At 37.0% G+C, this 23,510-nt stretch overlaps 2 protein-coding genes and 1 long non-coding RNA gene across 3 annotated transcripts; 2 read left to right on the forward strand and 1 right to left on the reverse strand.

The window, feature by feature from the left end:
* The first annotated feature begins 1,058 nt into the window (after positions 1-1,058).
* Positions 1,059-1,687, forward strand: LOC310740972. The gene is made up of 2 exons (XR_014537803.1): positions 1,059-1,460; positions 1,519-1,687. It is a non-coding gene; the product is annotated as an uncharacterized lncRNA (long non-coding RNA).
* Positions 1,521-5,345, reverse strand: pnx (posterior neuron-specific homeobox). The gene is made up of 2 exons (XM_083568259.1): positions 4,905-5,345; positions 1,521-3,057 (listed from the first exon to the last, which is right to left on the reverse strand). The coding sequence occupies exons 1-2, from the start codon at positions 5,158-5,160 to the stop codon at positions 2,612-2,614; spliced, it is 702 nt and encodes a 233-aa protein (XP_083424385.1). The 5' UTR covers positions 5,161-5,345; the 3' UTR covers positions 1,521-2,611.
* A 4,101-nt stretch (positions 5,346-9,446) lies between these two features.
* ash2l (ash2 like, histone lysine methyltransferase complex subunit) lies at positions 9,447-23,462 on the forward strand. The gene is made up of 17 exons (XM_083569414.1): positions 9,447-9,572; positions 9,940-10,006; positions 10,205-10,344; positions 11,251-11,339; positions 11,425-11,516; positions 11,752-11,847; positions 11,931-12,026; positions 14,338-14,413; positions 17,892-17,909; positions 19,350-19,452; positions 19,535-19,752; positions 19,922-20,089; positions 20,617-20,810; positions 20,943-21,035; positions 21,115-21,213; positions 22,197-22,256; positions 22,344-23,462. Exons 1-17 carry the CDS (start codon positions 9,514-9,516, stop codon positions 22,449-22,451), a joined length of 1,776 nt encoding a protein of 591 aa, XP_083425540.1. The 5' UTR covers positions 9,447-9,513; the 3' UTR covers positions 22,452-23,462.
* Positions 23,463-23,510: the final 48 nt, after the last annotated feature.

Here is a 23,510-nt window from a genome sequence, read left to right on the forward strand (position 1 = left end):
AGGAATCTTTTTGCTTAAAGAAAACCTCATGCAGTTAAAATTCCCGCAGAACCCAACAGAGAGGAATAGCCCAGTTATTTGCAGAAAAATGGTGCAGAGACAAATAACTGCATTAGCCAGTGTATATTCCCAGTCAGCCTGGAAACCCAAAGTAGAAATAAGACAGCTGTGATCTTTTTTAACTGGTCAGGATATTAAATTCTAAGACTTCTCAGTAGCTTGGGGGTCAAGCCAAATGGTGTCATTGTAGGTGTAATATGTATGTATGTATGTATGTATGTATGTATGTATGTATGTATGTAATAGGTATTATGTGCAGTAACGAAGGAACACATTCATGCTATGTCTCTTTTGATAAGAATGACTAGTTTGGTCTAGAAAGAATAAGCCGTATTTTTGACTTCATACCATTCTTTGTATTTTTACTTATTGTTACTCTTGGTGGTTGCATACTATATACTCTAAATGCTACAGCATATACAACATTTCACTTTAGTTGAATCACTCCAGACAATTCCAGATGCTCGTCTGGTTTGGTTAAATAGAGCACAGAGTCATTCTAATAAAAAGCTGCTTTAAAACACCACGTGACATGCAAATCACATGTATAGCAAATAGGACGTTAGAATCCCAGCCAGATACTTTTCAGATATATGTCCAATGTTTAAGGACATTATTAATCCTTTGTGCTTCTTTAATCACAGTGGTTTCCAGCGAAGAACGCAGCTGGAGTGTGTCAGTATTTTTTTTTTATTCATTTGGCAAAATTCCTTATGCAATTCAAGATGGAGCTAGTAATCCTGTCTGCTGACCATTCCCATGATTCACCGCTGCTTTTAATTTAGTTGGCAAAAATTTGCAGTTTTCTAATTGACCCAAACTTGTTTCACCATGACAATGCCCCTGGGCACAAAATTAGGTCTGTGAGTTGATTGTTTGGCAAAGTTGGAGTGGAAGAACTTAAGTAGTCTACACAGTCCCCTGACCTCAACCCTACTGAACTACTACTTTGAAAGGAACTGGGACACTGACTGACCCCCAGGCCTTTTCACCCTACATCACTGCCAGATCTCACTAATCCACTAATCCCTACAGTCATACAATAAAACCAATGCAAAGCTGTTCCAGAAGAATGGAGAATTATAACAACAACAGGAGGACTAAACCTGGAATGTGATGGTCAGATGTCTGTATAGTCGCCGTATAGTACATATGTGAAACGCTTGGGAACTTTTTGTACAACCATGAAAACCTTTATAAGTTATCAGTGTTGTGGACAAGACAGCTGAAGTTAATAAAAACCATGTCTTTAGTTGCAGACAGATGTGGTCCTTCAATATTCATTTGGAATTTTTTCAAACATCTTTTTTTTCTTAGTTTCGTGTGTTGGAATGGCTTCTCCTATTTAATATCCTGTCTGTCTCGACGATCTGGTCTCCATATGTGCACGCCCCTCTCTTGTTCTCCCTCATCCCAAAAATGTTTACAGTATTAACATTAAAACTAAACAGTGCATAGGATAAAGCGTTTAGATTTTTTTTATTACATTTTATTCACTGGTTATATACACCAAGAAACACAAAGCAGCAATGTTAATCATCTCATTAAAAAAAAAAGTAGTTTAGCTGTTAAATGAGAAATAAATATTTGACTGCAAAAATATACATTTTCTTTTTTTTTTTTTTTTTTTTAAGAAAAAGTTACAAAATTCAGTAAACCTGCTTGCAACATATTAAAACAATCGGAAATGTGATAAATATGCAAATTAAACTTATAAATATTACATGACTTAAATAAGTATAGAATGATAGGAAATCTCTGTATAGAAATGACCTTAAGACAACTTACTTGCTCTGGCTAGTCAATTTGTTTTCCCCCGTTCAGTAAACTACCCATGGCGATACGACTTATTTGCTGATTTGTTTCTAAGAAAAGCAAACTAGGCAAATGTTCAATTTAACACACAGAGCATTCTCCAAACTTCAGGTAAATCAAAAGTGGGACATCAAAAGTTGTTTTGGAAGTTTTGATTAGGTCGAGAACTATCTTCTAACAACCATATTTGGAGTTGAATTGTTGCCTTAACACTTTGTTTAAATTCACAGAATAAGAAACCTTTATTATTAATATTATTATTATTATCAAACCAGACATCACACAAAATTCTTTAATGTATAATAGTTCCATGTTATCTTATGTTTAGTGAGCTATAGGGCTGTTCCAGTTTAGTAAGACCTAAAATAAATTTGTAAATAATTGTACTGGTCCAATGACTCCTACATTAACCAAATTATGTCTACTTCGACTAGTACAGTATTCTCCCTTTGTTAACTACCTATTTTCCTGGCTAAGTGGATGAAAAAAAAAAATCAAATTTTTTATATTACAGTAGCTTGCCGAGCAAAGACTCGTTTCACTTGTTTGCTAATAATACACACCATGTAAACCAGTGTTTTTGCCTGTTACCCTCAAACATGGCAAATAATAAAATACAAAATCACAATCAATTTTAAAGAAGCAAATCAATTGCCAAAATGTTCAATTTGAATCATTTCACTTCAGTCTTTCAAAAACAAAAAGGAACAGAGTCGTTTGTGAGTCAAATCTGGCCTCAGAACAATGTAAGTGCAGGATAAGTGGTCAGGAGGTTACGTGTTGGGTAGAAATGCACCGGACTAGACCTGTTGCAGGAAGCAGTACTGAGAGGCAGCGTGGTAGGTACAACTACTGGTGCTATTGTGGCACAATGGTAGAGCTCCTCCAGCTCTCGTCCCTCTTGCTCCTTCTTCCACTTGGTTCGCCTGTTCTGAAACCAGATCTTAACCTGCGTCTCGGACAGCTCCAAGGCCTTGGCGATGACGTGGCGTTCAAACACCGACAGATAGTGGCTATTCTGGAAGCTGCGCTCAAGCACGTGTAGCTGGTCCAGTGTGAAAGCCGTGCGCATGCGTCGGCCCTTGATTTTAGCTTTACTGCTGATATGAGGGCTCTCCTTTGCTTCTGAAGCTGCCGAAACCTCATCTGAGCCCTCAGTACTTTCGTCACCGGATAATTCATCTGAAATGAAGAATACATGACATGAAAAATGTAAACAAGTTTGTACTAAAGCTTTAAATGTATAACTTCCTTTCCATTCATTTCAGAGCTGGGAGTCAAAGAAGCACATTACAATTTCTTGCACACGTGTTCAATACTGTATGCTTAATTTCAAGACTTATCTCATAATAATAATAATAATAATAATAATAATAAATTTTAACTAATCATAATAAGTCAACCAAGGCAGTGTCCTTGTGTTATTTTTTTTCCATTCTACACATATACAGTTTTAGAGATTATAGATGTATACAATATTAGACACTTAGTAATCGTATAAACAAACAAGCTATAAACAGTTTATTCAATTTTAAAACAATGATATATATGACATTTAAGAGGCTATTTTACTAAAAGAAGTGACCATATGATCACAGCTGACTCAGGCCCTTTGTCCCTAATGATGCCTGTAATTTGCAAAGTAAAAATTTGACATGCATCAAATCCTCTCAAGTCCTTGAGTGTGCACTGATCTTAAAAAGGGGCGGGTTCAGACAAGATCATTAAACACGGGTATCAATCATAAAAACTCTGTGACATGGACGCGTGTATGATAGACTATGGCTAATAAACTAGCGACTTGGCTGCAGATGGGTCTTAGTATATTTTTTACTTTCAAGAGTAAACCTAGAGTTCGCAGTAGAGTCCAGCTGACAGTGTTTTGCATTCTTCCATGTTTTAGCTTTGTCAGTCACAAACAGCCACTAGGAAAATTGAGCTGCACCTTCTGCCATAGAAGAATCTGTTTCCCCATTTGTCTTCTGTGTGTAAGGAACCATAGAAGATATAACTGCCAAGCTTATAATATAAAATGTATCTCTTGTAAAAATTAATATTTATATTTAAGGCATTTGTCAGATGCGCTTATCGAGAGCAACTTACCATTATCTAATTTCTACAAGAGAGCAGGTGAGGCTTCAGGTTCTTTCTCAAGGGCCCAGTTTAGTGTTGCTGGGATATGAACTCACAATGTTCTGATTAGAAGCACCTTTTTCTGATGGTACACAATAGATGAGTACATTTTTTATTTTTTTTAACTGCACCCTTTACTTAAAAAGCTGTACATTTAAGTCACATCAGTGGTTAAATTATTTACAAAAGCCTGCTATAATCATTTTTTAAGGTAAATGATGGCACTAAAGTTATACATGGACAGGGAACATGAACCCTTGGCCCTCTGGACTCCTGGTGATATCCCAGACCTGTATGGGACCCAAAGGCAAATATGCGCAAAAAGATTTTTCTTGCTGATTTGAACCAAGCTATGATTTATATTAACTTATAAGGTGTATATGAATTACCTTAACGTTTTGAAAATAGCTAGTTATCTTTACATAAGGAATCCTAAATAAGGTTAAAATTAGGTTACACTATAGTCAGATTTCCAGGTCAATGACAAAAAAGATGTAGACTTAATTGTGTAATGTATTTACACATGGATGTCTTGATTGATTACAGGAAACTTAAAGGATGTATTTATTATAATATTTAATTCTAATCATTTAAAGCAAATCATTTAACAGAAAGTTTGTGTTTTGTGCTTTAAAAAGTCTTAAAGGTTTTAGTAACTTTATAAATTTATGTAAATAAACACTGTGGCACATACTTGGCAGTTTATAACACGTATAAAAAAGTTTTAGTTTATAAAAAATATTAACTTTTTTGTTTTGGGGAAATTTGTGCTCAAATGTGCCCTCTTGTGGATGTAAAAAAAAAAAAAAGAAAAGAAAAAAAAAAAGAAAAGATTGGATTAAAGAGTTGTTCCTGACGATCAAACTCCAAAACAAAAACAACCCCTTATAACTCACCGCAGCTTCGTTTGTGTCTGTAGTCGGAAGGTTTGTCGCTTCGCGCATCCCGATGCCTCCCCGTGAATTTTGACGGATCTAGGATGTCGGCGATGGAAAAAGAAGAAATCCGCGGAGGTTTGCCGTGTTCTTGATGCATGTTCACGCGCACTCGCGGGGATCCAAACCACGGGAGCTGAACAAGGTGGCAGTAAAGGAGTGACAGGGAAGCGTGCTGGTCCTCGCCCTTTAGAAAAGGTGCCCAATCCTCGCGCATTTATACCGCCGAAGGAGCACACGACTTTCACGCGTGTATAAAATTAACATTTACAAAAGACTAGTCTTGAAAGAAAGAAAGAAAGAAAAAAAACACCAAACCCCTTCTTCCCGAATGCATAAACTCTCTTGTCATTATTGTAAACAGCCCTCCCCTTCCCCTCTCTTAACCAACACACACACACACACACTCACACTCATACTTTAAAATGCAAATGCTCACTTCTCAGCGGGTAACTCTCCCTCGGCCATTTATTACCCCGCATCTGGTTAAAATGTGCCTCTTTTCTTAAAGAGCGTGTAGTTTTTTTGTTGCGACCTTGTCGTTATTTGCAATTGACTGATTTGACGAAAGCGCGGTGCGCGAGCTCTGGTTGTCCTGGGACTCGGACTCGGACCATAACTTGTCAATACGTGAGGATTGTTCAGCTTTTACACACAGGCAATGCGTTGATTTCTCTAAAAAAAACCTTTTTTAAAATATCAATTTATTTGTTAAAAATAGCCCTAACGTGTTATTTTAAAGAATTGCTCTTTTTCTTAAAGAAATATAGGTTAATTCCTTAAAATACCCCCCCCCCCCTTTAAAACAACACGACATTTGCTATTTTTTTTAAAACAAGGGAAAGACCAGTTCAATATCAGTTTTTCAATGTATTTTATTTGTTTGGCAACATAAGCAGGTTTACAAAGAAAATTCATTAAAGGTGAAAACATCTCCCTCGTCTATAAAAGCAGGCATTTGTAAAAGAAATAGTATACAAAATGTATAATCATCATCATCAGTATCATATTGAAATCTGTAATATTGGACACAAGCCGTCCAAACAGACGAATGACTGTATCAACCCTTGTGGTGTGATCAGATTAGTCCAGCGCTGTAAATAATCCCCAGTGCCTCCAGAGGTGGTCTTGCATGGCAGATGCCAGAGTCCTCCCAGGTGTCAACACCAACTAAAGCACTGGTATTTGGGGAGTGAGGCTTAGCCGGCCCACCAGGACAATTAGCAGATGTCACAAGTTCTGCTGACCCTCGCCGACCTCCCTCTTTGTCTATCGAGATGATTGTTAGAATTTTTCTCAGCAAGGGGTCAGCCACGAAAAGTGTGCCTGAACGTCCTCGGTTTTAAAGCCCAGTTACGTTCTCCACAGGAGATGTGGGCATGCTGAGTTAAACCACGAAAATAAATTAACCTTATTAACCTTATGATGTGGGTAACTGAGCGCCTTTTGAGCTGAATATTCAGTTATCATGTGCTTATTAGGTGTAATGTGGTGGATTTTCAACTAATTATGGCTTTTATAAAACCCTGATTCAGTCTCCTTTTATTATTGTAGTATTCCTAATATGTGAAATTTCATGTAGGTTATTTTAGATTACTACAGATTGCAACCAGAAGAAGTGGACTCGAGGTGGAAAGAATAAAAATACAGATGGATTTAGATATGTCCCATCAGATCTTCTCTACCATAGAGAAGTGTGCTACTGTATGAATGTATAAGAAGATACTGTGATGTACGATATACTCCTACAAAATTGAGAAGGAATTGTTGGCCTCTCTGTGCAAAAGATTAGGACCCTTTTTTCAGAACCATTAAAGAACACTTTTTGAAAGATTTTCTTAAAACATTTTTACACAGTTCCCACGTAATGATTTTTTTCCTTTGTGGAATCTTGCAATATTTAATTTTTGTATCACTCCATGGATTAGTCGGTAGTTCGATTGCTAGTGAAAACTTGTGTCATTAAGTGTGGAAAAGTTAATAACTCAAGATCTTGACTAAGATGTAGAAAAAGCAAAACATCTCCACTTTTGAAATATTTGCTGCTTTTCATATATAATTATACCTTGCAATTCATCTACAACCAAAAGTGCAGCAACAATCCAGTCCACACTAAACACTAACGTCTTATTATGGTCTCTTTTTCAGCTTCTGCAAGCGGGGTGTTTGCTTACTGACCTAATTGAGTCATCAGCGCTTTCTTTCTGGAATCTTTGACATTTCAAGGATAATGTTTCTTGCATGGATTTTCAAGTAAAATCACCCAAGTGTCTTGCTGAGAGGCTAAACTGTGCCTTTTGAAGTGTTCATTCAGAAATAAAGTATGTAGGGGGCATTTCATTACAGACTATAACAGTTCATCCCCTCTGGCATTGTCCACAAATCACAGATGGCCAACAATAGATCACAGAGAAAAACAATGAAAACAATCATGGATTCCAGCAATTGTCCTTTATTCATCTGGCCACATTTTACATTCCACAAAGAGGGTAATTACCTCGTTGGTTGTCTGGCTGCCACGTTTAACAACAGACTTAGCAATAATTGCCTTGTACTTTTTTGAAAGGAGAATAGCACTCGTAGTGGTAATAGATGTTTGAAGCATGTTCTACGGGTTTATGGGTCGTTTGTGGGCTGTGACATGTGGAGCAATCTGACGTTTAGGTTTCAAAAGAGATTTAAAAAGGATGATGAGGATATGTATGAGGAATAGAATTATTGGCTAGGTTGGCAATTTTTCACTTTCTATTAAAATCAAATTTGACATTAAAGCTTTTTCTCCTGTCTGGATTTTTTTGTTTTGTTCCAAAGTGCTTACAAAGTTCTAAGAAACATAACAATGTATTTTTTTAACCTAGGAGTCAATGTATGCATAAAATAAAAGTAGATTTGAGTAAAAAAAAAATCTTAATTTGCAGTAACATGCTTTAATATTGAAAGACTACTACGAATAATTACGCCCCTAAGAAATTTCATATTTGTCACATTCCCTGGTTTGGTTTATGTTTCTTGTTTTCACTGTCAGTGAAAGAGGGAATTTTACTCTAGCCAACGACTTTCTGACAGGAGGCAGTCACGTGATGTTTGGCCACACCTTACAAACTGGCCTTGTTACAATAGTAATGGAAATTTTTCAGATGGTCTACTTCAGTTGAATTACTGATAGGAGTCATCTCTTTTAGCTTCCAAAAAGTCAGTGGCATTTCCACCAGCAAAATTTCCAATTATTTTGATCTCCTGAACACTTTTATGCAATAAAAATAAAATTGTTCACTGCGTTATAGTTTTCATTGCATTCGAGATACATAAAAACTATTTAAATATATTTCAAAACATCAAGCTTTTGCATAATTTAATTGAAAAAAAAAACCCCTACAATTTGATAAGAATTTAGATATAAGTATTCCACTGTCTGCATTGTAATCAATATATATTGTTTTGATTGTTGATCTGGCTCTGTTAGGTTTTGTTGCACTACACAACTCAGATTTGCCAACTTTTTATTATTTATGTTTATGTAAAGTGTATGATAAGTAGCATTACACAGTCATGAAGATAAAATAGTGATACATTTACAGCATGAATTATTAATAATATGATTTATTAGTCTTCCTCCTTATAAAAAAAAAAAATCCTAATTAATTATCTAAAAGATTTTACACATCTCGTTAAGGTTAATAAATGAATAATAACTGATATGCTATTTAGTAATTAAAAAGCTCTACATTACTCTATTTATATTCTATGTAAAGTAGGTATAAACAACTGAATTTAGCTAATAGCATTTTGTCCCCTTATAAGGGAGAACCTGCAGTAAGTGTGTGTCTGATATATGCAAACCAGTGGCATGCCAATGTTACTGCTATCTACCAAACAAACACCCACCAAAAAAAAATCTAACGTCTGCTCAGCTATCAATTTTAATGGCTGGCAGATTATGTATAGTACCAAACAGACTATAATCATATACATTAAAAAAAAGGTTTTTTGGAGGTAAGAAACAAAGAGTATATATACAAATACCCCATTTAACAAAGTTGAGCATGATGCACACATTATGTGGTCAAAAGTATGTGGACTCCTGATAATGACTTATATTTGTGTTTATTGCATATCCAATTTAAAATCAAATCTCAATAGCATAGAGTTTATTCTCCCTTTGCTGCTTTAAAGGCTTCCTATGCATCTTAAAGTGTTGCTGAAGGTTTTTTTTTTCTCCTTCTTTGTCGGGCACTGAGGTTAAGGTAGAAGCTTGGCGTGCTGTCTGCCTGGCTTGAAGTCATTGCTCTCAAGTTTTTCCACTCCAGCTACTTGGAATATGTCTCTTGGTCCAATTTTAATGCTACAGTATACAAAGGCTGTCTATACGATTTTATGTTTTCAGCAGTTTGGGGATTTATTTTCAGGTGTCCTCATAAAGTACTTTTGGCCAGAGAGTGTACCAATAAGTTATAGGATCAATTGCAACCTATAGGTGGCAGGACGTATCAAATCTAAGTGGCCAGTGAACAGAGAAGAAGACGCGTGTTCTCGCGAGATTTCTTTTAATCCCGTGATTTAGTTTTCAAACATGGCTTCCGAGGCAGAGGCAGGCGCCGCATCTGTTGTTAAAGGAGAATCTGCGGAAAGGCGAGTTTCAATGAAAACTGCATTTCAAATAGTTATTATATCTTAAATAATAATAATAAAAAAACACTTTATGGACATAGCTAGCTGGGTTTTTGCTTTGAGTTCTCAGTGTTAGATCTAAAGTTGAGTATTAAAGAGTCAACATTTCCATTGTAACGACTCATTATGCTAGTTAGCAGTGTTTACAGCACAGTCCTGTCAGTCACTGCACGCTAGAGAGAGCAAGAATTCTCATGAAAATCTTATGCATATTTTATCATGTGCGATAAAAGTTATGCAAATATAGCTATATAATGTAGTGAGCTCTTCCTTTGACTTGTTCCATAGAATTTGTGTGAATCTGTGAATTTGTTGTGCGCCCTTGCAGAGATGCATCATTAGGAGATCTAACAGCAAGTATGGAGTCTAAGTCTTCTAGTGGAAAAGATCCTGCGGTAGGTTCACCAAGAACTTTTATTAACAAAAATGCATGCAATAAAAAAGATCGATTCATTCATTTCCTGGTCATCTAGGCTTATTTCAGAGTTTCATAAACCTTTGACGAGATTTCACATTTCATATGTCAATCTAATACAATTAAATCACTTCTCTGGCCTCTATAAAGTCTGCTGATGTTTTTTCTGTTTTGTCAGGTGGGTGAGGGCACCGAGGGCACCGACACTCACACGGGGTCAGGAGATGAGGAGAATGGACGACAGCTGGGTGAAATAGAGCTACAGTGTGCGCTGTGCATGAAGTGGTTCACGGCAGACACGTTTGGCATTGACACTACGTAAGAACCCAGTCGATTCACCTGCGGTCACACTTTTATAGATGTATATCTTGGCAGTACTATAGGAATTAAACATGTTACCTTACTGCTAGCAAAGCAAAACTTTCTACTCGCCAAGGTTCAAATGAAGATCAGTAGAATCAGTATCAGTAGAGTGAAGAATCCAAATTAGAAATTTTAAAATTCACTTGTTGACAATACATTTGGAGAGAGGTTGCACAATAAGTTCTTATGACCTTCAGTAAAACATATTGGAGTATGTCCTGGTTTGGGACTGCGTTTCTGCATGTTGTGGTGATACTGGTTGAATTGATAGGATCATGAATGCTGAAAATTATGATAACGATCCCAAGGGCACTGCTAATGCAGTGAAATTATATTTGGAGAGAAAAACAGCTGATAAAACCCTGACAGTCATGAACTCGCCCCCAGAGAATCCAGACCTGAATATTATAGAGGCGGTATGGAGTCACCTGGACAGCGAAAGAAATAAGACTATGTAAATCTTAAAAAATATATATATATAATAATGGGATGTGGTGAAAGAAGCACAGTATTACTTAAGAATTTTACTTTAGAAAACTTTGGGACAGTTTCTCCAAGAGTTCAAAATGTGCAAAGTGCAAAGTTAGGTCACACTAAATGCTGAAGACTTTTGCCTGAAGAGCTATTTTGATCTGAAAACTTTTGGTGTACAGTTTGTTTCTTGTATTTTTCTGTTTGTGTAAAAAAAGTAATAAAAATAGAGTGAAACGAAACGAAAAATGAATATGGATGGACATTAAAACTTTGCTAAAACAACAAAAGAATGCGGTGGCAGCCCAAGACTTTTGAACAGTACTATATTATGTAGAGAATAGATATGTATTAGTATAGTTGTTTACTTACTTGTTCTCTTCCACACAGAACCTGCCTTCCATTCATGACCAATTATGTGTTTCACTGCAACGTGTGTCATCATAGCGGAAATACGTACTTCCTGAGAAAACAAGCGAGTGAGTGTTTTTGGTATCTGATCTCTGTACAGTTGAACAACACTGATTTCTAATTCTGTTCCATGTTTATTAAAATCGTCCTCAGACCTGAAGGAGATGTGCCTTACAGCCCTGGCTAATCTGACATGGTCACGGACTAGAGAAGAGCATCCAAAGACCATGTTTTCCAAAGATAAGGTAATGTATTGAGATCTTTGAGTATTGAGCGTGACTGTGCATTAGGGCTAAAGGGGAAAAGATGGTTTTGTGCAAGAGACCGCATTGAAGTACATTTAATTTGAAATAACAGATTCTTTTGTTTATTATATAGCATATGTTTTTTTTTTTTTTTTTTAATGCAGATTGCATTAAAGAAGATTGCAGACTGTAGGTCAGACTTAGACTGAGAGAATTATATTGCTTTATTTTCCAGGATATTATCCCCTTCATTGATAAGTACTGGGAGTGTATGACAACTCGGCAGAGACCAGGAAAGCTGACATGGCCGAATAATATTGTAAAGACCATGGTAAGTGATTTATTTATTTATTTATTTTTATTATGAATTTTTTTTTTAGCTTATTCAAGATTTCTTCTGGGTTTTTTTTATAGAGTAAAGAGCGTGATGTGTTCCTTGTGAAGGAACATCCTGACCCTGGCAGTAAAGATCCTGAGGAAGAATACCCCAAGTTTGGTTTGCTTGATCAGGTGTCATTTATAGTGCCTTTAGAAAGTATTCATACCTCTTCCTTTTAATACGTCGTTATACATTATTTTAGAATTATAAGAGCAGCAAAACTCCTGAGGGAACTGGAGCTCAGTCCAGCAGAACAAATAAGGGAGGTTTATATAGGGGAGGTTAATGAAACAGCTGAAGATCACTTTGAGATGAGTCCAGAACTTCCAACAGTCTTTGCAAATAGGTTTTCAGACTAAAGCTCTAAAGTTTGCATAATGTTTACCAAGTGCCACCTAAAGAATTCTGTAGGTCATTCAATTTCATAGCTGGTAGAAACCAAGATTGGTATTTTTTTTAAACCAAGTGTTCACTGCTTACTCATTATTATTCTCCTGTGTGTGTCGTGCTGCTGCTTGACTGGGAGACATCACAGGTTTGAGAGAGAAAAACACAATTAGGGAGGAGGACAGGAAAATACATGATAAGAAATATTGACTTTGGTTTAAGTATGTGTGCATTCTTGCTTGAACAATATCTGAGATACATATACAGTGAGGAAAATAAGTATTTGAACACCCTGCTATTTTGCAAGTTCTCCCACTTAGAAATCATGGAGGGGTCTGAAATTGTCATCGTAGGTGCATGTCCACTGTGAGAGACATAATCTAAAAAAAAAAATCCAGAAATCACAATATATGATTTTTTAACTATTTATTTGTATGATACAGCTGCAAATAAGTATTTGAACACCTGAGAAAGTCAATGTTAATATTTGGTACAGTAGCCTTTGTTTGCATTTACAGAGGTCAAATGTTTCCTGTAGTTTTTCACCAGGTGTGCAAAGGGATTTTGGCCCACTCCTCCACACAGATTTTCTCTAGACCAGTCAGGTTTCTGGCCTGTCGCTGAGAAACACAGAGTTTGAGCTCCCTCCAAAGATTCTCTATTGGGTTTAGGTCTGGAGACTGGCTAGGCCACGCCAGAACCTTGATATACTTCTTACAGAGCCACTCCTTGGTTATCCTGGCTGTGTACTTTGGGTCATTGTCATGTTGGAAGACCCAGCCTCGACCCATCTTCAATGCTCTAACTGAGGGAAGGAGGTTTGGTCCCCAAAATCTCGCAATACATGGCCCTGGTCATTCTCTCCTTAATACAGTGCAGTCGCCCTGTCCCATGTGCAGAAAAACACCCCCAAAGCATGATGCTACCACCCCCATGCTTCACAGTAGGGATGGTGTTCTTGGGATGGTACTCATCATTCTTCTTTCTCCAAACACGTTTAGTGGAATTATGACCCAAAAGTTCTATTTTGGTCTCATCTGACCACATGACTTTCTCCCATGACTCCTCTGGATCATCCAAATGGTCACTGGCAAACTTAAGACATGCCTGGACATGTGCTGGTTTAAGCAGGGGAACCTTCTGTGCCATGCATGATTTCAAACCATGACGTCTTAGTGTATTACCAACAGTAACCTTGGAAACGGTGGTCCCAGCTCTTTTCAGGTCATTGACCAGCTCCTCCCGTGTAGTTCTGGGCTGATTTCTCACCTTTCTTAGGATCATTGAGACCCCACGAGGTGAGATCTTGCATGGAGCATGTTTAGCTTCTTCCATTTTCTAAAGATTGCTCCAACAGTGGACCTTTTTTCACCAAGCTGCTTGGCATTTTCCCCGTAGCCCTTTCCAGCCTTGTGGAGGTGTACAATTTTGTCTCTAGTGTCTTTGGACAGCTCTTTGGTCTTGGCCATGTTAGTAGTTGGATTCTTACTGATTGTATGGGGTGGACAGGTGTCTTTATGCAGCTAACGACCTCAAACAGGTGCATCTAATTTAGGATAATAAATATAGTGGAGGTGGACATTTTAAAGGCAGACTAACAGGTCTTTGAGGGTCAGAAATCTAGCTGATAGACAGGTGTTCAAATACTTATTTGCACCTGTATCATACACATAAATTGTTTAAAAATCATATATTGTGATTTCTGGATTTTTTTTTTTTTAGATTATGTCTCTTACAGTGGACATGCACCTACGATGACAATTTCAGATCCCTCCATGATTTCTAAGTGGAAGAACTTGCAAAATAGCAGGGTGTTCAAATACTTATTTTCCTCACTGTATATATCTGCAGCAAGGCCCCAGAACCCCCCAGTGTATTAAAAGTACTGTAAACCTGCTTTTGAAGGTTTATTTTGATTTAGCTGTATGTGGTTTAATCATACAGCCTGTTTTGCTGCATAATATGTAATTACCCAAATGGAGCAAATTTTAAAGTTGTTTTAATACTCTTAAATGCAGTATAGTGATTTTGAATGTCTGTTGTCTGTTGGACAAGGACTTGGCCAATATCGGACCATCTTACGACAGCCAAAAGCAAACAACCACTGTTACAACAGGAGGCAGTCTAAATGGTAAGGTGTCTTTCAAGTTCCTTTAATGTGAATTTCTTTAAATGATTTACAGGGCAATTGGATATCGCATGTAATGTACATGATGCAAACCTGTTTAGTTTAATTAGATTAATCTTTTCCATAATTACATGCCCAAATCTTTAAATAATGTATTATTTAAAATGTATTTAAAAATTATTTAAACTGCATTAAGCAATTTAATTTCATAAAAATTGGTTTTATAGTGCATTCAGAAAGTTTTCAGACCCTCTTCGCTTTTTATTTTATGTTGCAGCTTGAAACTACTAGTTGTTCAAATTAAAATAATCTCATTAATCTACCACTTGGTACCCCATAATAGCAAAGTAAAAACATAATGTACATAAGTACAACACAAATTTGAAAAAAAATTGGGCATTTTGCAAAACGTAAATAAAATCAAAATGCAATGATTTGCAAATCTCATAAATCCTTATTTTACTCACAATAAAAAAAAAAAACGTATCAAATGTTATTAAAATTCGTCTGACCACAGGTCTGTTTTCCACTTTGCCTCAGTAAATTTTAAATACGTTTTTTTTTCTAGAGAGGATGAGACCGTTTCTAAATCATCTTCACACATGCACAATAGAGATTTAACCTGCATTTGTGGATGACATGGCAAATTGTGTCCACGGACAATGAATTCTGGATGTGTTCATGAGCCCATGCAGTGATTTTCATTACAGAATCATGACTGTTTAAAATGCAGTGCTGCCTGAGGGCCCAAAGATCACAGGCAACCAATATTTATTTTATCCCTTGTCTGTTGTGTGAAGAGATTTCTCATATTCTTTGAAACTTTTGATGTTCTGAAAATGATGAAATATTCAAATGTTTTGCAAGTTTATGTTGAACATTATTCTGAAATTGTTCCACAATTTGTTGACACAGTCTTTCTCAGATTGGTAAGCTTTACTTCTGAGAGACTCTGGGTATAAAGTTATCTTAGACACCTGTGGTAAAAAAAATCTCTTTCAAGAGCTGGTTGCCTGGCCAAACTGAGCAATCGGGTGAGGAAGGCTCTTAGTAAGTAGGTGGCCAAGATCCTGATAGCCACTCTCACTGTGCTCCAGACATCCCGTGTGGAGATGGGAGAGAGTTCTAGATAGACAAAAATCACTGCAGCTCTTCACTGATTTTGGCTGTATGGCTGTATGGAAACCTCTCCTCAGTGAAAAACACTTGAAAGCCAGCTTGGAGCTTGCACAAAAGCACCTGAAGGTCTCTCAGACTGTGATGAACAAGATTCTCTGATCCGATGATGCCAAACCTTTCAATCTTGGTTTCAATTCTAAATGTTATGTCTGGAGGAAACCAGGCACTGCCCATCACCTGCCCAAAACCCTCCTAAAAGTGAAGCATGATGGTTGCAGCAGCATGCTGTGGGGATGTTTTTCAGCAGCAGGGCCGGTCCCTGGTCAGTGTTAAGACAAAGCTGAATGGAGCAAAGTACATAGTTATCTTCAATAAAAACTTCCACAGTGCTCAGGACTTTAATCTGGAAGTTTTTACTTCCTACATGACAACAACTCTAAAGCACACAGTCAATGTTCTTGAGTGGCCCTGTCTTAAACCATATTGAACATCTCTGAAGAGATCTGAAAATGACTGTCCACTGACGGTCCCTATCCAACCTGACCCAGTTTGAGAGGATTTGCCAAGAAGAATGGAAGAAAATCCACAAATGCAGGTGTGCAAAGTATGTTGCATAATACCCCAAAAGACTTGAGGCTGTAATTGCTGCCAATAAATGCTTTAACTAAATACTGAGTGAAAGAGAAAAAACAGAATTTGTACAATTGTAGTATCAGGCTGCAACATAATTTTTTTAAAAGTGGGTCTTATTACTTTCTGAATGCACTGTATATTGGAAAATGTAAACAATCATGGACAAATTAGTTGGTACTGCTACACACAAAAAAGAACCCACAATTTTCTCTAAAACTTCTTGAAACGGACAAAAGTAATTGGTGTCCAACAATGTTTATTTAACCAAATGGTTTAAATTATAAAACAAATAAAAAAAGAGCATGAATAAATTGACCTAAAAATATAAATCTATGGATTATAGTAATATTTTAAATTAATTGTTTTCCTCAATTATTACCATACATATTTTACATCTTATCAGTCATTCAGCCTATTTAAATATCTGTTTGGTATTATTGTGTAACCACACTGAACATGGTCCATGGACTAGGAAGGAGAGAGTTGTCTCAGGATATCAAAAAGAAAAAAAGACAAAATGTAAAGGACCATTTCCAAGCAGCTTTGTTTCTGTGAGCTTTAAGTTTATAATCCATGGGACTGTAGTCAACCTCTTTTGGACATGTCCACAAGAAACGAAAACGTGACCCCAGTTTGAAGAGACACCTACTGTAGTCATAAAGGGTAGAAAAAGAGCCAAGAAAAACATCCAAAGAGATACACACGTGGCCAAATGTCAATGAAAGAAAAACTCACCAGACAACACAGTGCCTACCTGGAGGTGTGTATATATATATATATATATATATATATTATATATATATATATATATATATATATATATATATATGCCCACTGACTGATTACAAGATTGTAGACACCTGTGATGCTAATTAGTGGACACACCTTGAATTAACATGTCCCTTTGGTCACATTATTTTCAGTCTTTTCTAGGGGTACCATCAATTTTGTCTAGGCCTGTTCCATGAGTATTTTTTTTTTTTTATAATTCCGTTGAAGCATGGTTGAAAGGCAATGTCTGACTTTCATTGGTTAACATTCATAGAATTTTTATTAATTATTTTTGTCAGATTAAATTTTTTTCTGTGACCATTGTGAGTTTTTCTTTTATTGACCGAAGGGTACCAACAATTTTGTCCACGTTTGTAAAAGCTGGACTCCACAGACAAGGTGCATCAGTGTCTGACTGCGATTTTAAACCCAAACTTGGTTAAAAGAACAACGCACCAAAAAAAAAAGCCAGATCAGCCCTGATCAGAATCCTAGCAGACATCTAAGGAAGTAGTTGAAATATGCAGTCTGACAATGACACCCTTCAAACCTGAAACATTTGCAGCAGTTTGCTCATGAAGACTGGGCCACAGTACCTGTTGATGGATGCTCATTGAAAGCTACAGAAATTGCTTTTTTGCAGTGATCACCTCTAAAGGTTCTGCAATAAAATGTATGGTTTCTGGATTTTTGTTTGTTCTTTTTTTTATTTTCTTTGTTATTTAAAATACTTGAATAAAGAGAAATCAAAAGCTAGGTCTGATTTTAATGAACTATAGAAAAAACAATAATGGATGCGGTTACTTTTGTCTGTTTCAACTGATTTAAGAGAATTTTTTGTATTTTATATTTTTTCTTTTTGTCTGTTATATTTGGTGTGTTAATACTGGTGTTAGTGATGTTTTCATAAATGCAGTTGTTTAGCATGCCCTTTAACCTTCTACATATTATATTCTAGGTGGATCATCCTTTTCAGGTGAATATGTAACCTAATATTTGTGGCATTTGGAGCGCTCTGCTTTTTTGTGTGCGCTCCTTCTAATCCTTTTTGCTCCTTGACTTTGTTTTCCTTATCTTAAGCTTTGCGTGTTGTTTGGTTTTTAAGCTTGTAATTTGCCTTCCTCCTATCGGGGTGTACTGTCCTCAACCTTCATCCTGACGTGTCCACTAATTCCTGCTTATTTGTGCTTTGCGCTTGTCCTCTTCGCCGCAACCAAATCAAATGGAAATTTATGTGCCACGGCCTTTGGTGTTGGGGCTTACCGAAATTCTGCCTGCACGGGTTTGAATAGAGATTTTGTCTAATCCTGCGGCTATTAGATAACTAGCCAAGCCCTGATCAGACCTCTGTCCTTGGTGGTAGTAAATGTACCCTAACCTGTACATCTAAGTGTCTCTTTCATTTAATGTTTTTGCTTTTCTTTCTTTTTTTCCCCCCCTCCAGGTTTAATTATATCGGTCTATAATTACGGATTTTAAGATTGCTTCTTGGGTTTGGTTTTCCAAAAACAAGCAATGCAGCACAGTAATGAGTAATGGCCAATCTAGTATCCAAGTTTATGACTATTTATGGCAATATTAATAGTACTGAATGATTTTATACACTATTGATTTTGGAAAACTGAATCTTAAGCACTGATAGCGGTTTCTTCTTTATTCTTCTTATTCAGTTTAAGAATGTTTTCTGTGTGTGTGTGTGTGTGTGTGTGTGTGTGTGTGTGTGTGTGTGTGTGTGTGTGTGTGTGTGTGTGTGTGTGTGTGTGTGTGTGTGTGTGTGTGTGTGTGTGTGTGTGTGTGTGTGTGTGTGTGTGTGTGTGTGTGTGTGTGTGTGTGGCTTTTTTTAAGGGATACAGGACCAGATCAATGCACTGCTTTTTAAAGGCTTAGCATGTTCTTACAACAATAGTTTGTTTGCTGAGTTTGAATCCAAGTGCAGTCTCTTCTTTAGTTTGTTTATAGTTTTGGTTTCAGGCTGCACAACCAAATTAATTTCACTTGTCAAATAAAATCAATAAATGAAGCAAACCTTGTGTTCAATAAGCATGTACATCACCAGTCACTCGAGCTTGGAGAGCACAGTGCTGGTGATGAATAAATGAAAATCTCATTATATAGCATAAACAATAATTTTCTAATATTTTGTCTATCACATACAGCATTTATTTTCTTTTGGTTTGTTGGTCCAAATATCCAAGAGGCATTGTATTTTTGTAGCACTACAGCTTATTTAATTTAAATAGACGAAAACACAGTATATTTGAACCCTAAGTCAGTTTGTACAGTTTTTATTATTTAGATTAGTCTTTTGCAGAGCAGCACCAAAAAAAATCATTCTATCGTTTAGCAGCAAAACCTCACCTTTTCAATTAATCATGTTTATTGAGATCCGCATTCTTACACCACTGTCTCTATCAAGGTGGCCTTCCTCCACCTGGTACAGGCAAAGGCCGGGGCGCCAAGCGCAAGCAGCAACAGCAGCAGGATGGAGCTGCTGCAGGAACAGCGAAGAGAACACGCAGGTATACATTGAGATTATATGCCTGTTCCTTTTTTTTTTGTTATTCCTTTGTTTTGCTTTAATTGGTGTTTTCTTTCCCCCAGTGACCCTCTATTTTCAGCACAGCGCCTGCCTCCTCACGGTTATCCTCTTGAGCATCCGTTTAACAAAGATGGGTATCGCTACATCCTGGCCGAGCCAGACCCGCATGCACCCGACCCAGAGAAGCTGGAGCTGGATTGTTGGGCTGGAAAGCCCATCCCTGGAGACCTGTACCGAGCTTGTCTTTATGAGAGAGTGCTGCTCGCCCTGCATGATCGAGGTTTGTGTCTAAGTAATTAGTATTGGATTAGAAGTAATAATTATACACATTCATATTAGCAATCGTGAAATCAGTTGATTTAAAAAAAAAAAAAAAAAAAAAAAAAAAGGAATCTCTTTATCCTTCATATTAACAAATGGGTTTCCCACTTACTGTTATGTTTTCTAAGCTCCCCAGCTGAAGATCTCTGATGATCGTCTGACTGTAACTGGAGAAAAAGGCTACTCAATGGTGCGAGCCTCTCATGGGGTACGAAAGGGGGCATGGTACTTTGAGGTGACCATAGATGAGATGCCGGCTGACACCGCTGCCCGTCTTGGCTGGTCCCAGCCTTTAGGTTAGTATTATTTGAACAAAAAATGTTCAAAAACAGAAAATACTAATAAGCAATAGATTGTATTATGTAAATAAAATGAAGGCAATGCATCTTGCCTCTCTGTGAGTTTGATATCTGTTTTTTTTTTTTTTTTCTTGAAAACACCCAACCAAATTTATCCCATATTTAAAAAGCTTAACCCCCAGGAGATAGAGTAGGCCATCAAGTTGAGTGTCTGTGTCTGCGATCAACAGAAGACCTATTAACAAATACGCAAACCAGGATCCCAGTCCAGAATTCAGTTTTCTGACTTAGTTTTCTCAGCCAATGCTTGTGCTAAGGAAAAGGCTATTTTTTTTTTTTGTCATGTTTTACATATTTTTTTAAATTATTCTAAGAAATGAGAAAACCGCCTCTTTTCCACTATTGTACCAGTACTAAAAATTTTTTATCCGTTTTGTTTTTAAATACAGTAAATGGCAGCATCTAACAATTGACAAATTTTCATTAATTATTTTCTGACATAATTTGTTGCTGCTATGTTGTAGGGAATCTGCAGGCTCCTCTGGGCTACGATAAGTTCAGCTATTCGTGGCGCAGTAAAAAGGGCACACGCTTCCATCAGTCCATTGGGAAACATTATTCTGATAGCTACGGACAGGGAGACATCTTGGGCTTCTTCATCGAGATACCAGACAATACCGAGACTGCAAGGGCACTGCCAGACACGTACAAGGACAAAGTACGAGTAAAACAGTGTTTGCCGTGTTCTCTGTGGAAATTGTTCTAAAAAAACAAACAAACAAAAAAACGTGCCAAATGACAAACACTGGTTCTCGTGAATTTCTTGAACAATTCTTCTTCTTTCTTGCAGGCACTGATTAAATTTAAAAGCTACCTCTACTTTGAGGAGAAGGATTATGTGGATAAGGCAGAGAAGAGCTTAAAGGCAATGAATAAAAGTCGAGTGAGTAAATCCTGTTCTAAATTTGTACACTTGGTTTTGGAACTTGCACTCATAATGCTGTCTGATTTTATCTTTGTAGATGATTTTTTACAAGAACGGCATGAATCAGGGGGTGGCTTTTGAGAACCTGTATGAGGGCATGTATTTTCCTGCCATATCGCTTTACAAAAATTGTCAGGTATGATACTTTATTCTTTATTATTATTTATTTATTTATTTATTTATTTTTTACATAGAAGCTGCTATGCTTGGGATAGTCTATCAAAAAAGTGAGGTAGTATCAAAAAGGTTTTAAAACGAATGGTGCTAACTGGTGCTCTTCTGGCCATGTGCGTTACCCCGTCTGCGACTTTATCATTAACAGCAAGTTAGAACAAAGAGCAAACGTGAAATTCTGTGTGAAACTGGGCAAATCTGCCACAGAGATGTGTGGCATACGGGCGATCCTGCAATGAATCGTTCGGGGTGTTTTGAGTGGCACGCGTGCTTTAAGAGCGGGAGAATCAGGAAGACCTTCAACGAGCTCAACCCCCGAAAACATCTAAACCATTCAGCAACTTGTGCATGATTATCGTCGGAGAACAATCCGCATGATCTCACTTCCGCACCCACCCTGCTCGCCAGATTTGTCTCCTGCAGACTTCGCCCTCTTCCAGAAGATGCAGCTCAAAATGGTCGTTTGGACACCATTGCGAAGATCCAGCACACAGAAGCTGCTTGACACATTTAGAAAAAAAGACTTCCAGTACATATTTCAATTGTGGCAGGAATGCTGGGAGCACTGTATTGTTGTGCAAGGGGACTATTTCGCTGTTAGAATTTGTTAAATTTGTCGTGTTCTTTTAGAGCTCTTTTATGTGCTGAAATGTTATTTGTATGGCTTGCTGACAACTTACAATACGTTGAACACATGGCCAGTTTTTTCATCTGGTTTTTGAACATACATTTAATTGTAACAAATAAATAAAACAGTATAAATCTGTCTCAATTTTCTAAGGATCAGTTGTTTTCCCTTTAAATATATCCGCTTTTATCTCGAGGTCCTTAACCAATTTGGAACGTGTCTCATTTCCCCACCTTTAGTTGCAGTTCTGTATATGAAACTCTAGTTGGTGATGCTGGCAGTATATTCTATATGACAGTTTGAATCTCTATCTGCAGATATCCGTTAATTTTGGACCACATTTCAGATACCCGCCAAAAGATGTCAAGTTTCAGCCAGTGAGTACAGTAAATACATTCATGGTGCTTTATAGGTTTGTGTGTTTTTTTTTTTTTTTTTTAAAAGCTGTTTCATTTTTTGTTCAGATGAGTGATATGGGCTGGGGTGCAGTGATCGAGCATTCCCTCGCAGACATCCTTTACCATGTGGAGACAGAGGTCGATGGCCGGCGCAGCCCTCCATGGGAAGGCTAAATGCTGTTTTCTGCAGCTACATGCATTAAAGGAAGTGCTTTTTCCCAAATAATGTCTGTCTGCTCGACCTGTAGCATGGGGCCACGTTTTTTTGGTATTAAGAAAAAATAATGAAGAACTCCTTTCCATTAAAGTCGTAATTCATGATAGTCAATAAAATTCATTTTATAGCTGGAAGAGTTCATAAACGAGTATGCGTACAGAATATGCATACTCGTTTATTAACTCTTCCACCCCCAAAACATATGTCTGTGACCTAAATTTATAAATAAGGTTTGATGGGGTTCATGGTATTTATTTTTCTTAGTAAAATGAAACGTGCCTGTTCCTGTCCATGGTTTTTGCGCATACATTACAGATGCAATAGATAGAGATTATATTGAAAAATGCTGGTCCGTTTCTTTAATGTGAAGCCCGAACATCTTTTGCTGTGAAGCGATTTCATGTTTTCATTTGTAAGTGATTCTTGTTGCACACAAGAAGTTTTAGAGAAATGTAAGGCTCTGACAAATTTCTAGCAAGCAAGACATGTCTTGGTTGCCAGTTACACTGTTAAACCGCGATGCTAGATCTATATTCATCAATGGTTAAGCATTTGTGAGTCAGAATGCAACTTGCACCTGTTATCCAGTGTGCATTGTTATGAAACACAAACAAAAAATTTTATTACATCAGTACCAAGAGTTGTGGCTGTGTGCCTTTTGTTTTAAAGCTCATTGTACATAAAACAGTGATTTGAATAGAATATAGTTGGGTTTATAATGGGCCAACAATGGCAAATTCTCTTCTGTTGTATATCTGACACCAGAAATAACAGGCCATATATATATTTCTTGTCCTTTCTTTGAGTGCTGTTTTCTGTTTTTTTTTTTTTTTGTTTGTTTTTTTCCTTGTTAGTAAATTCCTTAACAGTTGTTCACACAGGTGTAATGTATGATTTTATTGTTTTTCAGTATCACTAAAACTTGTTTTATACTCAGCCTGGTTTTAATAAAATTCCACATTCTAAGACGCTGTTCATTTCAGCCATTTGCTAATGGCAGTGTGTTCTTTTCTGGT

This window comes from Silurus aristotelis (genome assembly GCF_946808225.1).
Source record: "Silurus aristotelis genome assembly, chromosome: 18".
Classification (NCBI taxonomy): domain Eukaryota; kingdom Metazoa; phylum Chordata; class Actinopteri; order Siluriformes; family Siluridae; genus Silurus; species Silurus aristotelis.